The sequence below is a fragment of the Rosa rugosa genome, chromosome 7 (genome assembly GCF_958449725.1).
Source record: "Rosa rugosa chromosome 7, drRosRugo1.1, whole genome shotgun sequence".
In the NCBI taxonomy this organism is placed as follows: Eukaryota; Viridiplantae; Streptophyta; class Magnoliopsida; order Rosales; family Rosaceae; genus Rosa; species Rosa rugosa.
The window spans coordinates 13,851,016-13,873,253 of record NC_084826.1 but is presented as its reverse complement, the minus strand read 5'-3'; the positions used below and the strand labels follow the sequence as shown (position 1 = coordinate 13,873,253).

The 22,238-nt window shown below is 38.6% G+C and overlaps 4 protein-coding genes, 1 long non-coding RNA gene and 1 pseudogene across 6 annotated transcripts; 4 read left to right on the top strand and 2 right to left on the bottom strand.

The window, feature by feature from the left end:
• The first annotated feature begins 805 nt into the window (after positions 1 to 805).
• On the top strand, positions 806 to 2,275 carry LOC133719898 (uncharacterized). Its single transcript, XR_009851533.1, has 3 exons — positions 806 to 947; positions 1,091 to 1,227; positions 1,917 to 2,275. It is a non-coding gene; the product is annotated as an uncharacterized LOC133719898 (long non-coding RNA).
• A 1,099-nt stretch (positions 2,276 to 3,374) lies between these two features.
• LOC133721608 (uncharacterized) lies at positions 3,375 to 10,227 on the top strand. Of its 2 annotated transcripts, none has more exons than XM_062148268.1 (17): positions 3,375 to 3,588; positions 3,792 to 3,898; positions 5,316 to 5,361; positions 5,444 to 5,601; positions 5,757 to 5,874; positions 5,982 to 6,064; positions 6,743 to 6,802; positions 6,999 to 7,256; positions 7,523 to 7,619; positions 7,809 to 7,859; positions 7,971 to 8,051; positions 8,265 to 8,336; positions 8,539 to 8,601; positions 8,799 to 8,951; positions 9,474 to 9,531; positions 9,619 to 9,671; positions 9,763 to 10,227. In XM_062148268.1, exons 2-17 carry the CDS (start codon positions 3,798 to 3,800, stop codon positions 9,844 to 9,846), a joined length of 1,536 nt encoding a protein of 511 aa, XP_062004252.1. In that variant the 5' UTR covers positions 3,375 to 3,588; positions 3,792 to 3,797; the 3' UTR covers positions 9,847 to 10,227. The 2 variants fall into 2 exon arrangements, with proteins under 2 accessions (XP_062004252.1, XP_062004254.1); XM_062148270.1 differs by having other exon boundaries at positions 3,375 to 3,669.
• A 1,474-nt stretch (positions 10,228 to 11,701) lies between these two features.
• Positions 11,702 to 12,547, top strand: LOC133721864 (thioredoxin-like 3-3). Its single transcript, XM_062148608.1, has 3 exons — positions 11,702 to 11,934; positions 12,052 to 12,077; positions 12,210 to 12,547. Exons 1-3 carry the CDS (start codon positions 11,770 to 11,772, stop codon positions 12,427 to 12,429), a joined length of 411 nt encoding a protein of 136 aa, XP_062004592.1. The 5' UTR covers positions 11,702 to 11,769; the 3' UTR covers positions 12,430 to 12,547.
• A 49-nt stretch (positions 12,548 to 12,596) lies between these two features.
• Positions 12,597 to 15,003, bottom strand: LOC133721863 (S-adenosylmethionine synthase 1). The gene is made up of 2 exons (XM_062148607.1): positions 14,856 to 15,003; positions 12,597 to 14,163 (listed from the first exon to the last, which is right to left on the bottom strand). Exon 2 carries the CDS (start codon positions 14,159 to 14,161, stop codon positions 12,989 to 12,991), a length of 1,173 nt encoding a protein of 390 aa, XP_062004591.1. The 5' UTR covers positions 14,162 to 14,163; positions 14,856 to 15,003; the 3' UTR covers positions 12,597 to 12,988.
• Positions 15,004 to 17,110: 2,107 nt separating this feature from the next.
• LOC133723851 (probable L-cysteine desulfhydrase, chloroplastic) lies at positions 17,111 to 18,154 on the bottom strand (annotated as a pseudogene).
• Positions 18,155 to 20,324: 2,170 nt separating this feature from the next.
• On the top strand, positions 20,325 to 22,238 carry LOC133722882 (protein FAR1-RELATED SEQUENCE 5-like). Its single transcript, XM_062149740.1, has 3 exons — positions 20,325 to 20,562; positions 20,676 to 21,128; positions 21,280 to 22,238. Exons 1-3 carry the CDS (start codon positions 20,325 to 20,327, stop codon positions 22,236 to 22,238), a joined length of 1,650 nt encoding a protein of 549 aa, XP_062005724.1.

The following is a 22,238-nucleotide window of genomic DNA, read 5'->3' as shown; positions in this document are numbered from 1 at the left end:
CTCCTCACCTAGATTCGCCTTGAGGGGATTTTCTACTCACCTAGATTCACCTTGAGGGGATTTCTCCTCACTCAAATTTGCCTTTAGAAAATCTCTCTTCACACAGATTTTCATTTAGAGAATTACTGAGTTTTTTTTTTATTTTTACCTCAAATTTTACAGATATTTCTTCACTTTATCGGGATATATCGCAAATATCTAATATATCGGGGATATTTGACGATGTCGGAGAAATTTCGCAGAAACGGTGAAAGATAAGATATTTACCCCCTAGATATATCGGTCCGTCGAAAAAAGGAGATATCAGGGGATATATCGGAAATATCGCAGAGATTTAGAACCTTGCAACGGCTACATATAATAATAACCAATGGCTACTTATAATAAAAATAAAAAATAAAAACCAACGGCTACTTATAATAAAAATAAAAATAAAATAAAAAAAACCCAACGGCTAGCTGACGTTAGCAACGGCTGACGTCATGCTCCCGTCAGCATCCACTACAGCCCGTGGGCCACCATCAATCTGATCCATTTTTTTAAAGGGACAAAGTGCTACTCAAAGTGCTATATTTGGCCCTTTAAGACCATCTCCAACAGATGGGTCTTTTGCCAGATGGACAGCTAACGTTTATTTTTGACCAACCAAATTATGTTCCATCCCATCTGTCTATTACACGTGTATTTGACATAAGAGCATCCTCTGTCAAATTTGACAGATTCTCCCCTTTCGGTCTTTTATTTTTTTATTGTTTCTTTCTCTCGCTCTCGCTCTCGCTCTCTCTCGATCTCTTTCCCTCGTCTTTCTTCCTCATGGATGAGCGCATAGGGTGAAAAAGGTAAGAGAGACAGTGCGCATTATTAGCCAAGCCCAAGTAAGTCCCCAACCCACCATAGTCGGAGAAGGGAGCTTTGCTAGGTCTGTGTGTGAGAACCGCTCATTCAAGGTAAATAGAAGCAAATTTTGGCCACCCAAATTCTCTCTTTCCTTGATCTGGTATTTCCCGCTGTTTGATTTTTCCTGCAATCTCATTCTTCTATATTCCAGTTTTGATATGGCTTTTTTCGCCTTTGATTTGGTTATGTGCAGAGAGAAAGGTTCGATTTTGAGTTTACAAACGTGTTAGTCTCCATTGATTAGGTGAAACCCAGAAATGGCTGCTCCACCAGCAAGGGCTAGAGCCGATTACGATTACCTCATAAAGCTTCTTTTGATCGGTGACAGCGGTGTGTGATTCTGCTCGCTTTTGTTTTGTTTCTGAATTTTTGTTTCAGATCAGTGGAATGCTTGGAGAGTTGGATCATTTTGGGATTGAAAATACGAGTTTGGTGATTTAGGGTTCGTAAATTTGTGGGGAAAAATGAGATTTTGGGTGTTGTTTAGGTTGGATCTGGCTTGATTGGTTGCTTTTGAGCCTGATTTGTTGAAATGGCTGTTTGAGATTTTGAATCAGATATTGTTGGTTGAAGAAAATTGGCCATTTTGCTTGGTTTAGTTGTGTATAGGGTTGCTTTCATTGCCTGTCTATTGGGTCCGTAGGCATTTTCAAAAATGAGCAATTTGGATGGTTGGTTTATTTGTCTAAGGTTGCTAAACATAATGCTGTCTTGATAAATTGAATGCTCAAGTTGAGTGTTATGTGCCGATAAATTAGGAAGACTAGCCCATTCATGTATAATAATGGTAGTGAAGACACTAGAATATATTGCATATATGTGCATATATTGCAGAACTGATATATGTGCATATATTGCAAGACACTAGAATGAAGAAATGCTATGTTGACTGTTGAGAGCCAGTTTTTGTGACTGTTTGAAGTATTGAACAACTGAATATGATTTTGGGGACTGAATCTTATTAGAAAGATTGCAACTTTATAGCCTTATGCTTGTGTTTTTTGTTTTTGTTTTTACAGGCCTGTAACAGCCATACCATTACATATGTTCCACATTGTAACAGCCATGCCATTCTATGGATACATCTACTATGAATCCTGAGCAGAGGGCATATTATTCCAAACTTCAGATGAAAATTCTCCAAGGTGATATGAAGTGTGAGGTTGTTGGTTTCCATTTTAGTTTGTATCAGTTTGAGGTTTTGTCCAGTGATCGTGTATTTGACTGCTTGCAAACCCTTTAAGAATGACTATGTTTCCTGCTATTTGACTGCTAGAACTGTGCAGTTTCTGTTTCTGTTTTCAATCCATTTCAGTTTGTATCAGTTTGTTGGTTTCCAGTGATGTTGTATTTGACTGCTATCAAATTCAAGCTGATTCTGTTTCCTGCTATCTTGACTGCTAGTTTTCAAGCAGTTTCTGTTTCTGTTTCAGGTGAGCAAATTCTCATAATCTCAATTGCATCTCTTTAAATGGAACCATTCATTGTATGATCTTTGATTACAAGAAAAAAAAAAAAGAAGGAAAAACAACATAAATAGAATTTTATATATTAAAGTAATATTCAAATTTGACATCTTCATTGGAGCTAAAAATAGTCAAAATGTTGCTACATCAAATTTGCCATGTCATATGTCAAATTCAAATTTGACCAAAGCCAAATAACAAACCCATTGGAGATGCTCTAATCCCACATTTGGCCCTCCAATTTGGCCTTTTGGCCCTTAGGAAGAGGGGTTGGAGTCCAAAAGGGCTTTATTTTGGCCCTTTAGCACTTTAGGAAGAGGGGTTGGAGAAGGCCTAACATTCCTCATACAAAAAATACAGATAAGCCAACTGAGTTGCTCTAGTGAAACCATGTTGCAGAATCAAAGAGAGATATAAAAATGTGCCCGAGAGATTTGAATAAGAAATTTTATTACTTTCCATTGAAAATACAAAATAATTGAATTATTATTATGTAACCCTAATTTTTGGCAACAGTTACAATAAATGGTCAACTAGTTAATCAGTTATCGAAAAGGAAAAACAAATTCATATTGGAGATTGTAGACAAGTGAATAATGATCTTGACTTGTTGACTTTTCTTGAGTCATCTCAAGCAGGCTACTATTCTTCCCGTTCATTTCGGAACCAAAACTAATGCATATATGAAAACTACGATTATGGAATTTCCATTTCTAAAGAATTCCTTCCTTTCTTTGAATACCTCCATTTTAAGTCACTCCATCCAATCCACAGTTGCACTTTCCAAAATAACATTTTCAACCACTTTCACAAAAAAAAATAAAAAATAAAAAAATTTCACCATGAAAATTCCATTTTAGAATTTCTAGTGTAAATACCAAAAGAGGGAATAATGCAAAGAATACTATTTATTACAGTAGCGTCCCGACCCGGTTCACCAATTTCGGTTTTGCAACTTTTCAACAGCCCCTCATTTGGCTTTGCGCGTAGAGTTTATATTATAAAAGTTGCAATATAATTCAGACCAAAACGGCCAAAACCCACTTTCATATTTTGCGAGATAAACAATCTGTGGCATCCATCACACACGTAAATACTCCCAAAACCCAGAATTGTTTGGATTCAAAATTCAATACAATAGTGTGTGTCATGGAGTTTGAGCGTTATAACTAGCTCAACCTCACCCTCCAAGATTTCCCATTTCTTTCCAGACTACTATTCTCAGGTACAATTCCTTGATTGCTAAGCAAAAAAGGAGCCAAATTTGCTGGATTTCCTAAAACCCTTTTGCTAAATTTAGCTAAAGGTGCTGTCTTTTTGTTATTTATGAATACCCATTAGCTTGCAGAATGGAACCAAGTTTGTTGAATCTGTGAAATCCCATTTGGGGTTTTTTGTGAAGAGTTTGATTGGTTTTTTGGGTTTCAGGGGAAGATGGAGATTGACAAAGCAATCAGGGAGTGTGATGATCGAAGGCTTAAGACCAAGTACAACAACGCTATCTATGTTATCCAGAGAGCTCTTGCGCTCTACTCGTAAGTGCTTCTTGTATTTGTTGTCAACTATGTGCTGTTTTACATAAGCCATGGCTTTAATTCTCGTTTGGTTATTATGATATTGTTGGGATTAGAGGAAGGGTCTATGGAGTTGTGAAATTGTAACCAGTTGAGGGTTGGTTTTGTTTACTCAAGATTTATTGTTTGTACTACATTTGCTCAGAAGTGAAATGGATAGGATAAAACCGCTGTTGAAAATCCCATGTGGCAAATTATATCTGCTCCTCTTCATGAGTTGTGACAGCTGTAGTCGGTTTACTTCCTCCTAGGTAGCTTGGATAAGGAGTTGCCTTGGTGGTGTGTATGATGTTTTGGACAGGTTTAGTCTTGTATCACGTAGTGTTCTTGCTGTGAGGTGCTTTAAACCGTTTAAATATGAATTTGGAACTATCTTGTCGAATACTAATGCAAATCTAAGTCACGGATTTGAATATTAGGAAATGTGCTGTGCTTTTGCTTGTCAGAACTTGTTAAGATTGTCGCTATCCTTTGAAATTCTTTAAATGTATACACCACGTGTTACTGGCGATTTGGCCAATGTGATTTAGAGTAAACTACAAAACTTGTGTGGATTCTAAAAATCTGACAACTTTTCGGGAATGGAAGAGCTGATCATGCCAAATGGACAATCATTCAAGGCGTTATTAGGAGGTTAATGGGTGGCAAAAACAAGTCACTAATAACGTACCATGCATTTAAACCCTCTTTTATCACCCTCATCTTGAACATTTAGTGTTGTGATTGCCACTTCGCGATGTTCATGGAGATGACAAAAACAAGTTTGTTATTGATATCTGGTATTAATTTTAGAACTCCCTATCGTCATGCTAGTCTGGAATATAGAGTGGTGATATCAAACTTTTAGTTCATATTGTATACTCTGGAGATGAGTATTGGGGCAAAGAAGGATGATGAGGGCACTTGAGGACTTGGGAGCGGCTTTATTAATAATCTTATCAATTGAGATTTGATGATGCGAGTTCACACTGCTCCAGTATGTGCCTTTTTTCCTTAGTAGGGGGCTTGCTTTTGCCGAATTGTGATTACATAAAGGCTTTTGATTCTTTGAGCGCAAGAACAGTTTGGATCTGGGGAGTTGCATCATTTTAGTCATTAATGGCACAATGGGGGAGACTAAACTAAAATTTGTTAACTTATACAACCTTGAAATTGTTTGTGCCAAAAACTGTCCACACAAAATGGCGACCATTCAATTTAAAGCTCATAGTATGTTTGCTGATGCTTTATATGATAATGTAACCAGTATTGGAAAATAATAATCGCTTGAGGTGCTCCTGACACCTTTAAGTTAGAGTTCAACAGTTTAGCTTCAGTTTTAGAAAATATGAGGATCAGCCATGATTTATACGCAATTACTAAATGTTTTTCTCAACAGAATTGAAGAGGTCGCGTTCAGCTTCAATGGGGGAAAGGATTCAACTGTAAGTTTTCAAGGGAATTTGCTTGCTTGATCTATCCATTGTCTTATGTCTCATTGATAGTAGTAGTAAATTGTTTGTGTAGGTTTTGCTGCATCTACTTAGGGCTGGCTACTTTTTGCATAAAGGGGAACAGAGCTGTATAAATGGGGGTGTAAAAGATTTTCCAATGCGAACAATATATTTCGAGTGCCCATCTGCTTTCCCTGAAATCAACTCGTTTACTTATGATGCAGCCAATACGTGAGAGATCCTCTTTTCTCTTTTTTTCTTTCTTTTTGTTTGTCTTTGCTTCCCTGAATTGTTAGCAAGATTATAAAATGTCATTTTACATTTATATGTTAATTCTATTAACAAGTGAAGAATCTATCCTTCAATTGATATAATCTTTTAAGCAGGTATGGTTTGCAACTGGATATCATACGCTCAGATTTCAAGTCTGGTTTGGAGGCTTTACTAAAGGCCAAACCAATCAGAGCAATTTTTCTCGGTGTCCGAATGGGTGATCCTACTGCGGTACTTTGATTTTCTATATTAGCAAAGGCACAACCATATTGTAGACTTGTCTCTGCTGTCAGATTATGTTCAAAATTTTCTGATAAAAATATCTTTCAATCTTGCAGGTAGGGCAAGAACAGTTCTCTCCTAGTTCACCTGGATGGCCACCTTTCATGAGGGTAAACCCTATCTTGGATTGGTCATACAGGTGTGTTGATGTGCCATATGCTCTCTGTTCGAATTAATTTCTTTTTGGTATTTGGAAAGAGCTGTTACAGAGCAAAGTTGTCTTTACTTCTAGGAAGAAAGCAAATTAGAAGTTCTTATACATGTTTCTTTAAATACAATTTCTCTTATTGTGCAACAATAAGCACTGGAAAATTGTTCTAGGACTTGGTAATGGCTAACTACTGTTTTGATTCTATTGGAGGGTATTCAAACTGATATGAAGGCTTGAGGCAAAAGAAAAGGCCTCTACCACATTTTGACACTGGTACCCGGTTTTATTTAGATTTATGAAATGTGCTGAAATCATGGAATCCAGGAATGGTGAATCTGTCTAAGGCCAACTTTGTTTCTTCTCTAAATGGCATTTACATTTTAAATGTGGCTAGAGGAATCATCATCTCATTGTGGCAATCATAGTGGGGTTTCACAAAATGTTTATAGTGTTCCCCTTTTTCAATTCAGTATTTTCAATCTCTAGTTACGTTTAATACTATAATTTTGCTCTTATGCTGTGCTATGATTGATGCTCAACTTTGGCTTTAGAGTTTAGACTAATGTGCTTATTATATGTATCTCTGTGAATGGTAATGGTGAATCTAACAAATAGGACATGTTTTTTATTTTATTTATGGTTTAACTTCCATCTGTTTCATTGCAGAGATGTGTGGGCCTTTCTCTTAACTTCCAAGGTTCAGTACTGCAGTCTTTATGACCAAGGGTAATACTTTCTCTATGTTGCTTGAAATTTTGCTTTTAATGCTTTGCTTTTCTCAGTGCGGAGTGTACTTTTGAGTTTCCAAGTTTGTTCTTCATGTAGATATTATAATATGTCATTTGATTCAGTTCTACTATTACACTCATCTACTAACATTTGGCTAATTGGTTATACTTTTGGTATTTTTGTCATTTCACAGTTATACTTCAATTGGAAGCATATACGACACAGTTCCAAATTCATTATTGAGCATGAACAATTCCTCCAGCAGCAAAGAAGTATTTAGACCCGCTTATTTGCTCTCTGATGGAAGGTTAGAGAGAGCGGGGAGAGTTAAAAAACTTCCTCCTTCAGTTGGTGTAAAGAAGCCTGTTGTTGCCAATGGCCTTAACAGCATGGACTTACCCAAGAGTAGCTTACTCATGGCGTCAGCCATAGCTGCAGGGGATGAGATTCTGTAAGTCATTTGTTGGTAATGTTTATGATCAATTCTTTTTTTCTTTAATCAACACTATACAAAAAAAAAAAAAAAAAGGAAACAGTTTGTAGTGTTGGAGGACAAGCACAGTTTCAAGTAACTTAAAAACAATACACAAACCATGATGTAATGAAAAAAAGAAAAAAAGAAAAAAAAAAGATGCTTCAAATTTGGTGCAACTCTATTCTCAGCCCAATCTTTCACTGAAGTTTCTTTTTCTTCTTTATATCTGTTTGATAGCTCAGGCTTGGCACTGCTGAGGATCAATTAGGGCATTCACTGTGTAGAAAGCTCCATTCCATTGGTTGGTCAGTATCACAAACAACCGTTGTACGAAATGATGTAAGTTACTAGTCGCGTAGTATATTTTAATAAATTTTAGTTTGGCCCACTTACTATTTTTTTCATTGTCCATCTGTATCATTGTATGTCACTACAATGATCAGTGTTCAGTTACATATGAAACTCGAAACAGGCATTTATACGCATTACCTTATATGTTCATCTTCTATTCATTCTTTTTTATAACAGATAGATTCTGTGGCTGAAGAAGTTGAGCGACGACAATCAACTAATGATATGGTAAAGCATTACAATTTCTCTGGCAATTCTTTAGGTTGCTTCTTAATGATGAATAAATGAAGGTTTTGCCTTGTTGGTTCTGATTCTGCATACAATTATTCCTTTACGTAGGTATTTATATATGGAGGGGTAGGCCCACTCCATTCAGATGTTACTTTGGCAGGTGTTGCAAAGGCTTTTGGGGTTCGTCTGGTACGTTGTGTGTTCTGAGAACTTTAGAAAACACCCACTGATATTTCATCGAATTTATTTCTTTTTCATTCTTGGGAAAATTAACCTCTTAAACCCTGCAAACCTTGTGGACTAGTAAAATGGTAGTTAATATCATTGAGGCTTTCTTACTTTGTGGAAGTTTTGTAATTGCCAACTAACCATGCTTAGGTTGGTCAATTTTCATTTATTTAGGCTCCTGATGAAGAATTTGAAGAATATCTGAGGCATCTTATAGGTGATCAATGCACTGGTGACCGGAATGAGGTACTTTGCTGTCAACCATGCCTTATTCTTGAATTATGCAATTTATGATAGAATGATTTTTTTTTTCCTTTTCCTTTTTCTTTTCTAATCTTCTGGTGGTTAGCTTTTGTGCACTATTTACCAACAGTAATTATTTTCAATGTACGCAGCGGTGGAATCTTCAAAGTTTGAATTAATCTTATCCTTGTTTTTTCATTCTCAGATGGCTCTGTTGCCCGAGGGTATTACTGAATTGTTGCATCATGAAAAGTTGATTGTCCCTTTGGTATGTGCTTGGAAGGTCACTTATAAAGTTATAATATTGTTGTTTTTGGTCTTATGGTCAGCTTGAGTTTAGGACATTGTATTAAGATTCCACTAGCAAAAAGATTGCCTTCTCTTGACTGAGTGGTGTGTGTGTGTATATGTTTTGGTTGATTAAGTACTAATTATATTATATTATCAACTCATTGTCTCTTGTAGATCAAGTGTAAAAATGTAATAATTCTTACAGCAACAAACGTCCTGGAGCTAGACGATGAGTGGAACTGTCTAATTGAACTAATGAGGTCCAGTGGCGAGTTAGTAATGACACAACCATTTGTATCCAAGTGCTTGACAACAACTCTTGCAGATGTACGTATTTGATGTTCTATGATGTTTCAATAATTTAACGTCTTGGGTTTTGGTGCATATAGATTTTACATGTGTTCACACCTAAAATTTTATGTCCTGGTACTGCCACTAAAGTATAAGCATCTCAATTATAATCATAACCCTCTTAGGGTGAACAACTTTTATGTGGGTGAGTTCGGATAATGTCCTCTGTGCCTATTTGACCATATTATTACACCTATGAACTATTCATTTGTACCAAAAGAATTTGGATTGAATATGGTCTCTGTAGTAGGAAATATAGTTAGATGACATAATTATAACCTACAGGAGGGAGAGCTAGTGTGTCTTTGCTTTTTGGACTATTGTATACAACTTTTTGAATGTTATATGGAAGTCCTGAGTTGGGAAATTTGAGAAGGCCAAATGTTCCTCTAAATTTTGGAATATTTTAGTCTTGAACATGATAGTGGTATTAGCATGTGTGTTTATGAACAGATTTATTATTGTTTGTATAACCTCCTTTTTGGTTAAAAATGGCAGTTAGAAGTTGCTCAACCTGTTTCAAAACTTTGCCTTGAATTTCCTGACATCTACATTGGTAAGAGCCTTTTAAGAACTGTAGATTTTTATGATAATATAATATCATGCATCTGATTCTAATCGTGATCTTCCATGACATGTTAAGGATGCTATCGAAAATCAAGACGCGAGCCTCTTAGAATTTACTTGGAGGGCAAGGTACAAGATTTCCCAAGGTTTCAAGTATGAAGTTTAATTTTTCTTTTTTATAAATTTTATAATAAAATAACTCTTATTAATTTGTTTGCAGGACCAAGATCGAATTGAATCAGCCAAAGAAGCATTGTGCAAGAAGTTCCATCCAGGGGCATTCTCTGAAATCAATTTGAGTTGATGGTGGTGATTCTTCAAGTATTGTCGTCTGATGCTTCTGAATGCCCGAGTTACTGGCCTGTTTATATGCCGATGATTGACGGAACAAGAAGAATCCTCTCCGTGTATTTGGGTGGAACAAGGAGATCATTGCAATTGGAAGGGAAGAGAAAGATCAAGAGAAAAACACAGTACAAGACTATGGACGCTGATAACTGGGCAAAAGCCCCTATAAATTGAGGAAAATGTTGACAATCTTGTTATTGTGAACAAAATAGTCCTTTAGAAACTGACTTTCTATTAGTCGAAATCTCGGTGTTCTCTGAAACTACAATGCTACTGAAGGTGAACAACTGGATGCTTTTTTCTACTCTTGATAAATTTGTCATCTCTATCTATTCAATATTTTTTGGGAAAAACTTTAGGCAGGGAATACATAGATTGAGAGTTGACGTGAATCCAATACTTACCTAAAAATGACTTTTATCCATCACTGTGACATGCAAAACTAAGGATTTTGGATTGATTTTTAGAAAATGAAATTTATACTTTTTTTTTCTCTCTCTCTTTTAGGTTGAACTTGTAAAAAGACAAAATCTAAGTCATTAAAGATAAAATTCAAATTACCAATGCAAAAAAGAAAATATAGATTTCGGATTGTAAAATAAAGAGTGTGAATTTCATTTTCCCTTCTTTTTTAGTTTTCCTACAAAGAATCAATCTAGTGGTAAGTGCATTCCATTTTACAACTCTATTTTTTGTTTTGAGAAGATATAAAATCCATTAATAACTGAAAAGATTACAACCCATTGGAATGACCGGTTGTGGTGCTACACCACGACACACATTCCTACAAAGATCCGTTGTTACGGGTAGCAACATCCATGAGCCAAAAGAGCCCAATTCCTAATCAAATTTTACGCCCGAAACCACGAGCTACAATGAAAGATACCAAATCCCGAGAGTAACGATACAACCCCTCCACCAACATTAAACAGAGCCAATTTACCCTCTTCAACACCGTGTCCAAGTACCGCCAGACCACGTGTAAAGGCAATCCACCCTCATGTTGACAACCAGAAAGCACCAAAATTAAGACCCATAATTTCCAGGAGTAACGCCACAATAATGGCACACCAACCAGAACTCCCAAACCCTAACTCGAAGGAGTAGGGACTTATTGAACCTAACCAAAAAACCTACCAAGATAAAGAAAAACCTAAAACTAACCAAAATGGTGTTGCCAGATTCTACATACTTGTCCCAAACAGCTGCCACGGGATAGTCGATAACCATCATTGGCGAACATAAAACGGCACCATCTTCCCCTCCAAAAGATCTGGACCACCAATGGGACACCAAGCAAACCTACATACTTCACCGCCATAGCGACCCATCCCCAAGCATGTTTCCTTGCCCATCTGCAAATCCAATCCCAGGTATGCCGTGAGATTCCATCTCCGATGAATCAAACCCTTCGCTGTCTTAACTCAACGTGAGTTAATTTTTAAAATTGGATAAGTAGGGTGACATAGTCTCAATTATTGTAACATATGATAAACCAACAGTTGTTTATTTATGTATTTTTATCAAATAAACAACTCATATACAACAACTAGTGTATTGTGAATAAAACTCACTACCTCTCACTTATAAGACTCATGTCACTACACCAAATTGTACCGGGCAAACAACTCTTGTTTTAGGCTTTTAGCCATATAAAATAAATAAATATTTTTTTTTTTATCAAAAAAAATAAATAAAATGTTGAGAAATATGCATTCTCAAAAAAAAAAAAAAAAGGTGTTGAGAAAATAATGCGTAGGCAAGTTACTGATTATGAAATTTATGTGGGTCTTTGGAGTAATAAGGAGATTTTTTGTTTGAAATATAATAAGGAGATTTATCTAGGAGCAAATTTTGGACTCGAGTCTGGTAAAAGGAAATGGAGGGAGGAACTGGGTCGACCGGCGACGACGCCAACACCAACAACGGCTTCGACGGCACAACCTTCATTTTGCCGGCGAATCGCCATGGGAACCTAAAGACTGCCTCTAGTGATCAAAGCCTCAGCGACATTCTTCTCCAAATCAAGTCCTCCAAAACCCCTGTAAGCAAACCAAAACCCACCTCATATTTCCTCTGCAATCCCCTTAATTGCTTAATGGGTCGTCTTATTTTGCGTCTAATCGTTCTGGGTTTGATTTCTCTTTTGAAATCCTCGCAGGCAGTTATCAATTACGGCGCAACCTGGTAATTCAACGGCTTGATTGGCTTAAACTATATGCACATGCATTGTGCACGCCAGGTGTTCGATGCATTGCCTGAATGAAAAATAGTAACTCAATTGCGTTATGATGAAGTTGGTTTGTTCTCTATTTTCAGGTGTCGAGTGTGCAGCCAGATTCTTCCTGCATTCTGCAAGCTGAGTAATAGTTTCCCAAAGCTGTCGTTCGTCTATGCAGATATTGATGAATGCCCTGAAACAACTCAGCACATTCGGTATACGCCGACGTTCCATTTCTACAGAGATGGTGAGAGGGTGGATGAGATGTTTGGTGCCGGCGAAGAGCGGCTTCATGATCGCTTGTGGTTGCACTCTTGAGGATGATGACTGTTTGAAACAACCATTTTTATGTCTAGGTATTGTGCTCTGTATTCGCTGTGGCTGTACACAATTATTATTGAGGTTATGATATCCATTTCTATTGTGTGTTTTAGACTGTTTGCAGCTATGAAATTTGAATTTCGTATCAAAAAAAAAAAAAACTATGAAATTTGAATTGTTTACAGTTTACAAATCATACAAATATTAGGAATTGATAATGTCGTAATAATTTTCAACCACGAGAAAAAAAAAAATCGGATAAATTTGAAAATTGATCTATCAATCACATTCCAGAATCCTCAACAATCAAGAGGCTGAGTAATGCGAAAGAATGCAAGTACAAAAATTGACAAAGCGAAAAAACACGATGGAACAAATAATACAGGGTTCCTAGTTTGCTATTACCTCAACTTTGGAGCACACATCTCGTAGGTCCAACTCTAACTTGAGCGATGATATGTAGATCAGATGTATGCTATGAAGCTTCTTTATTCTTCTCTAACAAAACTTAATAATGGCTACGATAATAACCGGCTGCCAAAAGTAGCTCCCTGTTTTAAGCATTTGGCTTGAGGTGCTTTACGGTTTCCCAAGTGAAATCTGGGTCATCGCGGCCAAAGTGTCCATAAGCAGCAGTCTTCAGATACCTGAAGTTGCCTCCCCTTTTCATATCAAGGTTGAGTGCAATCATTCCTGGCCTGAAGTCAAAATTCTCCTTAATAAGAGCCAGTATGTCCTTGTCTGGGATTTTGCCTGTTTTGTAGGTATCCACAAACACTGATAGTGGATCAGGGACACCGATTGCGTAAGAAACCTGAACAATGCATCGGCGAGCAAGGCCAGACGCCACCACACTCTTTGCTGCCTGCCTTACAATGTATGCTCCACTTCGGTCCACCTTGGTAGGATCCTTACCCGAGAAAGCACCACCACCATGTGCACCCCAACCACCATAGGTATCTATAATGATCTTTCGACCAGTAAGGCCAGCATCTCCATGGGGTCCTCCGATGACAAAACGTCCCGAAGGGTTGAGGTGATAAATGGTTTTGTCATCAATGTACTGGGCTGGGACAACAGGTTTGATCACATGTTCCTTCAAATCAGCAGCAATCTGCTCATTTGTGACAGTCTCATCATGTTGGGTTGAGATAAGGATAGTGTGCACCCGAAGAGGGACCATGGCTCCGTTATCATTTCTGTACTCAACAGTCACTTGGGTCTTACCATCAGGCCTCAACCACGGGACGGTTTTGTTCTTCCTGACCTCAGTGAGCTTGGCACCAAGCTTAGTAGAAAGGACATGAGTTAAAGGCATGAGCTCAGGTGTTTCATCTGTGGCATAACCAAACATGTGGCCTTGGTCACCAGCTCCGATTTCCTCAGGCTTCTTGGTGAAATGGCCATGAACCCCTTGCGCAATTTCGGGGCTTTGTTCCTCAATGTTGACAAGGACCTTGCACTTGTCAGCATCAAGGCCTACATCAGCTGATACAAACCCAATTCCTCTGCATGTGTCTCGAACAATCTTCTCGTAGTCTACCTTAGCCTTGGTTGTGATTTCACCAAACACCATGACCATATTGGTTTTCGTACAGGTCTCACATGCCACTTTGCTCTCTGGGTCCTGTTCCAAGCAGGCATCGAGAATAGCATCCGAGACTTGATCGCAGAGCTTGTCGGGGTGACCCTCATTGACAGATTCGGATGTAAAGAGGAAGGTCTCCATTTCTAGACGGGGAAAAACAACATATACATCAAATTTCCATTTAAAAAGACTACATGAACCATACAAATCTAAATGGTAATGCCAAAAGATACATCGGTGGAGCTCATGTGCCTACTGAGATTTTAATTCAAAAAAAGTCGGATCAGCAACACCATAATGATCCTGCTAGCTGACCAATCTCATCCTCATCCCTTCTGGAAATCAAATCTACATCTTATGACTTACCACTCGTTCTTATCCTCGGAACAATTATTCATCCACGATTCTCTTAATGTCGTTCTTGCAGATCAGAACTAATAAACAAACAAACATAGCACTAGATTTTTTTTTTCGAAATTATGGAAATGTGACATTAGAGCATACATGCATTACCTCATCGATAAGATGAAAACCCGAAATCTAGAGAATGTTAAATTATCACTACTCACAGCTATTGACAAGATCAACCATAACATCAAAACCACAAATCTAGATCATATCAAGCGCCGCAATTCTTGATGAGATTCAACAATCATATACAGATATTCGGCATGAACAATCCAATCGACGTAACGAAACAGCTTAATCTCCAATAGTACATGAAAAATTCAGATCAGACGTGCATCACACTCATCAGATTGAGATCTATTACAACACATTGAAAATAAAAAAAAAACAAGCTAGAACAAGAAAAGGAGAAGAATGAGGAACTAACCTTGTTGATGTGTTTGAGGGAGGAATGATGAGAGGGTTGAAGGAAATGAAAGAAGAGGGGAGCGCGAGTTGCGTGTGTTTATATAAAGATGTTGAGAATAGACGGAGCGAGAAGCGGGAGTTGCGTCTGACTCTCTGTGCGTCTGACATCTGGCGCTGCTGCCTTTGGATTGGCTAATAATTACCCGCCGGGTTGGTGGTGCTCGACTGCTGCTGCTTCCGAACGTTGCTATTTTTGCGAATAGTTTGGCATTGGATTTTTAGCTACACATGTTCAATCTCACCAACTTGGGATGTAGGTTGTGACCTATCGCATGTATTAGAGATGACATTATTGAACTAGTTAAGTCTCGGTTTAATGTTTTTTCGATTGAACATATTTTCATTCTTTTTACATACTTGTTTGCAAAGGGTAGACAATGATGTAGGGCAAATAGTTTCGTTATTAAATGATTAAGCACCATAACTCTAACGTCTTTGCTTCTATTTCTCTTTTTCAAACAACGCTATTTTCACATCAATCTCACTCTCACAAATGTACTTTTGCACTTGGTTGCTGTTGCAACGCCACTTCCCTTTTTGTCTAGCATATATTTGACACTACGGTTCCTACGTAGATAAATCTTATTGTAAATTTACAATTACAAACAAATCTGCTTTCTAGTAGGTTAATTTGGTTTCGATTTCGGTAACTGGTGGATGAAATGACATAGTTTGACATAATTTTGGATTGGATACAAAACCAATCCAACCCAAAATGGCACTCTCATACATACATACATACATACATACATATATATATATATATATATATAGGAAGGATCTAAAACGGACGTCCACACTTCGCTAAAGTGCGGACGTTGATGCAGCAGCCCTGCTCAGGCCGCGACGGCAGCGCAAATTGGGCAGGACGGAGGCCGGAGACATCCGCACTTTAGCGAAAGTGCGGAGCGGGGCTGTAGCGTCGACGTCCGCACTTTAGCGAAAGTGCGGACGTTCTATTTGGAACGGCTTCGTATATATATACACACACGGAGGCGTTCTAAAGAGGACGTCCGCACTGTCGCTAAAGTACGGACGTCCAGGATTTCTCCTCGTTCAAGCGCCGACGGCGTTGCGCCTCTTACCAGATGGAGGCCAGGGGCATCCCGGACCAGTCTGCAGTCGGGTGGAGTCGCTGGCTACCAGTTTGTAGTCGCTGCCTAGAACCTTCGACCTCGATCGCTGCCCAGAAGCGATCTGGGATGCCTCTGGCCTCCGTTCAGCATGATTAGCGCCGTCGCCGCCTCTTGATTGCTGCAGAAGCATCGACGTTCGTACTTTAGCGACAGTGCGGTCCACCCCAGAACGGGCCTGTATATATAGTTTCAGCCAAATTGATGATCTTTAAGGTATCTAACTCACTTAAACCAATGGACGAACTGAATATGTCCACCCTGAACCGTACTAGCTTTAAGGCAGTTATCAATGCCTTAACGACCATCAATTTGGCTGAAACTTTGCAGAGATGATCTATACATTAGTACCTAAAAACTGAATAGTTGAGATGTGGATATGAGACCGAAAAGTGACCATAAACTCCAACCTCACACGTTAATTTCAGAGTGAGGCCTCACTCTGGATTAGAGGTGGCAAACGGCCAGCTAAGCATGAGCACGGCACGGGCCCGACACGCTTAAAAGAGGCTCGGCATGGCCCAAACCCGTTAGTGACCCGGCACGACCCGAGCACGTTAGAATAACTGGTTGAGTTGGGCCTAGGAATATTGACCCATTGGCCCGACCAGGCCCGACACGGCCCGAGCACGACTTATTGTGGGCCGGCCCATTACAAACACAAAATTTCATTTTGTTTTTAAAAATATTAAAAAACCACAATGATGAGATTTGAATATTAGACCTCTTTATTTAAAATCTCATGACAATTCCACCAATGCTATTTCTTTTATGTTGTCAAAATAGTCAAATAAAACATTGGATTAAATACTTGTTACTCCCTATACTTTTCACTGAAAAACAGTTCAGTCCCTCACCTTTTAAATTAAACAATTTAGTCTTTATTCTCTCTAATTCTCACATAACAGGTCCCAAAATGACCATTATACCCCTCACTTTCTTTTTTTATATTATTTATTTATTTTTCTCTCTTTTTTATTTTTATTTTTTCTGCTTCTCTCTCTCTCTCTCTCTCCAAATTCGTCTCTGACCTCGAGTTCATCCACATTGACAATTCGACGACTCCAAGCTCGGAGTCAAAGGCCTCGTCGACTCAAGTCTCTCCTCCATCCCCCGATCTTTATCCACCCACCCATAATATCACACCAATTCCAACCCACGACCCAACCCGATGCCGAATCAATCCCCACCATCAACCTCTCCGACCTCCACTCTGATCATCGCTCCGCCAACATCTACCCCATCTCAACAACAGTCTCATGATTTCTCTTCTTGATCCCCTCAATTCCGCCTTCAAACCTATTGACAAAGTCCAAAACCGCCGGAACAACCAACTGAGGGCTGTAATCCCTAGTCCCAATCCAAGCACTTTCAATAGCCAATCCATTCCCATAGCTAACCCTCCTACCATTAGCCTTCCCCTTCTCCAAAGCTTTCTTAAACTCGGTTACAATCTCATCGTTGGAATTCAAAGGAAACGGCAAGGGTACCTTAATGACGTGCCCGCCGGCGCGAGTGACGTAGGCCTCAATCGACTTCTTGACGGCGCCGTAGGCGTAATGGAGCATGACGACGGCGTCGCCCTGATCGAATTTGCTCTCAGAGAAGCCTCAGGCGGCCTGCTGGAGGACGATGGCGGCGGCGGTGGTGGCGTTGTCGACGATGGAGACCTCGTCGACGTGGTTGGTGTTGATGAGGTCCTTGATGAGGGTGCGGGAGTGGAGGATGCCGGTTTGGAGGTGGTTGGAGTAGAAGTGATCGGGCTGGGAGAGGTACTTGAGCTGCCAGCGGCGCTGGGCCTGGAGGACGGAGTCGGGGTAGGACCCGAAGCTGCCGTTTTTGATTCGGGCGACGGTGGGGTCGTGGTGGGAGAATTCGGCGGCGATTTCGGAGGGGGTGATGAATGAGAGTTTGGGCTTTTTGGAGGCGTGGGTGTTGGAATCGCCGTTCAGGGTGTGGTTGTGGTTGTGGTCGGGGGAGGAGGCCATTGCTGGGGGAGGAGAAGATTTTAGGGTTAGGGTTTGAAAGGGGGTGATGAGATTGAAGAAGAAGAAGAAGAGAGCATCAAATTGAGAGAGGAGAGTGTTCAGTGTGATTGGGTTCGGGGGTTTGGAGAGAGAGAGAGAGAGAGAGAGAGAGAGAGAGAGAGAGAGAGAGAGAGAGAGAGAGAGAGAGAGAGAGAGAGAGAGAGAGAGAGAGAGAGAGAGAGAGAGAGAGAGAAGCAGGAAAAATAAAAATAAAAAAGAGAGAAAAATAAATAAAAAACATAAAAAAAGAAAGTGAGGGGTATAATGGTCATTTTGGGACCTGTTGTGTGAGAATTAGAGAGAATAATGACTAAATTGTTTAATTTAAAAGGTGAGGGACTGAACTGTTTTTCGGTGAAAAGTACAGGGAGTAACAAGTATTTAATCCTAAAACATTATATCCATGTTTTGACATAAAGTATTTTTTCTAAATATTAAATATATGTTTATTAATAAAGACTAGTCTCATAATAATACAACTATAGAATGAAGGAAAGAATAATATGATACTAAATCTTCATTATATTAATAAAGATTAATCTCACAATAATATACTAAAAGCAATATATTTTGAGTTATTTTTTTCTTTCTTTCTTTCTTGTAGTGGAATATAAAAAATTATTTGAAAACTAATCTTAAAATGCTAAGATTAAGAAAAAATTGTAGAACTTAATTTATTTTAATTTTCTAAATAGTTAAATAAAAATAAATTTTATTTATTCAAATTAAGATTTTAAAATCGTGCTTTATAATGGGTAAGCACGAGCACGGCCCGGCACGATATGGGCTCGGGCCATGGGCAGGATCGGGCTTAATGTTTAAGTAAATGGGCCGGCACAAGCCCGACACGATAATAAATGGGTCGGCCCAAGCACGGCACGAAGCACGACTAGGCCCGCTTAAAATGGGTCGGGCCGGCCCGTTTGCCACCTCTACTCTGGATAGGATCTGTATATATATATATATATATATATATATATATATATATATATATATATATATATACTATCCAGAGTGAGGCCTCTCTCTGAAAGTAAAGTGTGCTTTTAGAGTTTATGGTCAATTTTCGATCGCATATCCACATCTCGACCTTTCAGTTTTTAGGTACTAATGTATAGATCATCTTCGCAAAATTTCAGCCAAATTGATGGTCGTTAAGGCATTGATAACTGCCTTAAAGCTAGTACGGTTCAGGTTGGACAGATTTAGTTCGTCCATTAGTTTAAGCGAGTTAGATACCTTAAAGATCATCAATTTGGCTGAAATTTTGCGAAGATGATCTATACATTATTACCTAAAAACTGAACGGTCGAGATGTTGATATGCGACCGAAAAGTGACCCTAAACTCTAAAAACGCACTTTACTTTCAGAGCGAGACCTCACTCTGGATAGGATCTAATATATATATATATATATATACAGCCCCCTTCCAATGAGGGATACCTATTTTTGGCCAACTTGAGGGATAGGCTACCAGCCCTTGCATCAGGTTTAATGAGCTTAGACGGCTGAGATCGTAAACAGTGATAAACAGTTATTTAACCCTTATCTAACCCCAATTCCTGAACTCGGGCGCGAAAAGGGATCTTCAATTCTTTAGATTTGGCTCTCAGAGAAGATCGGGAAGCGGAGTGAGAGAACGATCAAACAGTCCGCTCAAGAGAGAGATAGAGAGCGTCGAAGAAACAAAGGCTTGTGGTATCCTGATGTTTACTTTCTAAGACAAATCTGGTATGGCTCTTCTTCTGCTATGGTATTTCTTTTGAATTATGTACAAGGACCTCTGTTCTGATGCTTGTTTGATGCTCAATTTTATGGGTTTATCCACATTTGTTATTTTGTTGTTCTAATTTTTGTCATCAATTCACTCTTTATCTTTGATTGTCTATTTGAAAAGAATTAAACTTTTTGAGTTTATATGGGAATTTGATTTGATTAATATGGAGGACCTGAAACTCTTTGGCTTTTGTATGTTTTAATCGCTGAAGTTCTGTGGTATGAGCTTATGCTCGAAACAAGTTATGTGCTAGAAATTTTTAGTCCTGCTGCATGTGTTTAGTTTCATGACTTTCTATGAAAAAAAAAAGTTTCATGACTTTGCATTCATCAATTTGAAAACGGCTTTGCATTCATTTGAAAATGGCTTTGCATTCATTCATTTAAAATTGGCTTTGCATTCATTAGTTTAACGAAAACTTTTAGTTTTGCTATATGTGTTGTGGCATTCTGTAATTGATAGAAGAGCTGAAGATATGACAGATAATAAGATGGTTGTACCTGCAGAAATGAAGACTAATGGGATTATTGTACCTGCGGAAATGGAAACTGAACCTATTCAAGATATCCCTCCGTCAGAAGAAAATGTCTCTACTTCAGCTTTCTATCCTCAAGTAAGGAATGAGCTTAAACCCTTCAAGGGTCAGCAATTTAAAACATGGGAAGAGGCACATGTTTTTTATACCAAATATGCATTTGCAGCTGGGTTTATTGTACGAATTGGTTCCAGTAAAAGGAGCAGAGCAACTAATGAGTTTATAAAGAAAGAGTTTTTTTTTGCAATAGACAAGGAAATAGTCCAATTGAATTGACTGGTGATGAGAAAAGGATTCGTGGTGTAGTAAGGGAGGACTGTAAGGCGAGAATGATAGTTGTGAGAGACAAGTCTGGTGGATTTGTAGTCAATATATTTGATGAAGCTCACACTCATCCTATGACAAGTCCAAAAAGACTCCACTTGCTGAAGTCCAATCGTCGACTTACTAAAGCTCAGAGATCATTATGGGAACAACTATCCATGGTAAACATACCCACACACCAGCAATTTGACATTCTTGGAGTGCAAGCAGGAGGATTTCAGTACATTGGTTGTACACAACAAGATTTGTACAATCTTGAAAGGGATAAGCGTAAAGAGACAAAAGGGCATGATGGAGAAATGTTGCATGACTACTTTCTGCTAGAGCAAGAAAAAAATTCTGGGTTCTTTTTCACAATAAAGGCAGATGTTGAAAATAGGATTACTCATTGTTTTTGGGCTGATGCAATTTCGAGACAGTCGTATAAGTTTTATGGTGATGTGATTATCTTTGACACAACATACCAAACCATTGATGGGGATAAATAACCATGGTCAGACAATTGTGTTTGGAGCTGCATTCTTAAGTGACGAGACTACAGCTTCGTTTGTGTGGTTGTTGAAAGAATTTTTGAATGCTATGCCAGGGGGTCCTCCTAAAATGATCATTACTGATCAAGATCCAGCCATGGAAAAAGCTATTTTTGAAGTCCTCCTAGACACATTTCACAGATATTGTAGCTGGCATATCTTGAGAAAGTTTTCTGAGAAGCTTGATGCAATCAAATTCAGAGATCACTATGATGAATTCAAAAATTGCATTTACTCATCTGAGAATGCAGAGGAGTTTGACTTCAAATGGAAATCAGTTCTTGCAAAAAGTGGATTAAGTGGACATAAGTGGCTGCAATCAATTTATGAAATTCGGTTTAGATGGGTGTCGGCTTATATGAACCACATTTTCTCAGCTGGCATGTCAAGTAGTCAACGAGCAGAAAGTACGCATTCTTTTTTTAAGGATTATGTTTCTCATAAAAATTCTCTAGTGGACTTCATGGTTCAGTTTAGTCGGGGTCTTTTACACAAACGGCATGAGGAGTTGATTTCAGATCACATTGACATCAATGAGAAGCCAAGATTTAAGTGCCCCAGTAAGATGGAAAAGCAAATGGTTGTTATTTATACACGGAAGTACTATTACATATTTCAAGATCAGTTGTGGGAGAGCTACAGTTACAATCTTGAGGTCACAAAGGAGGATGAAACTAATTGTATACTTAAGGTTATGCGTCAGGATCGTGAGGATGGAAGAGCCCGAGTCATTAGGTATGACAAATCAAAAGATTTTGCCTCATGTAGCTGCAAATTGTTTGAGAGTGCAGGAGTCCCATGTAGACATGTTCTAGCACACTTACACAAGTTACATCAAGTTCATAAATTGCCATATCAATACATTTTGAAGAGATGGACAAAATCTGCAAGATCTGAGGTTGTGATGGACAAGATTGACATGGAGATAACTGTTAGGAAGTCCTTACTTGAAAAACATGGTCTACTGTTCCAACAATATTCACATGTAATTGATAGCGTTGTCTTAAGTGAATAA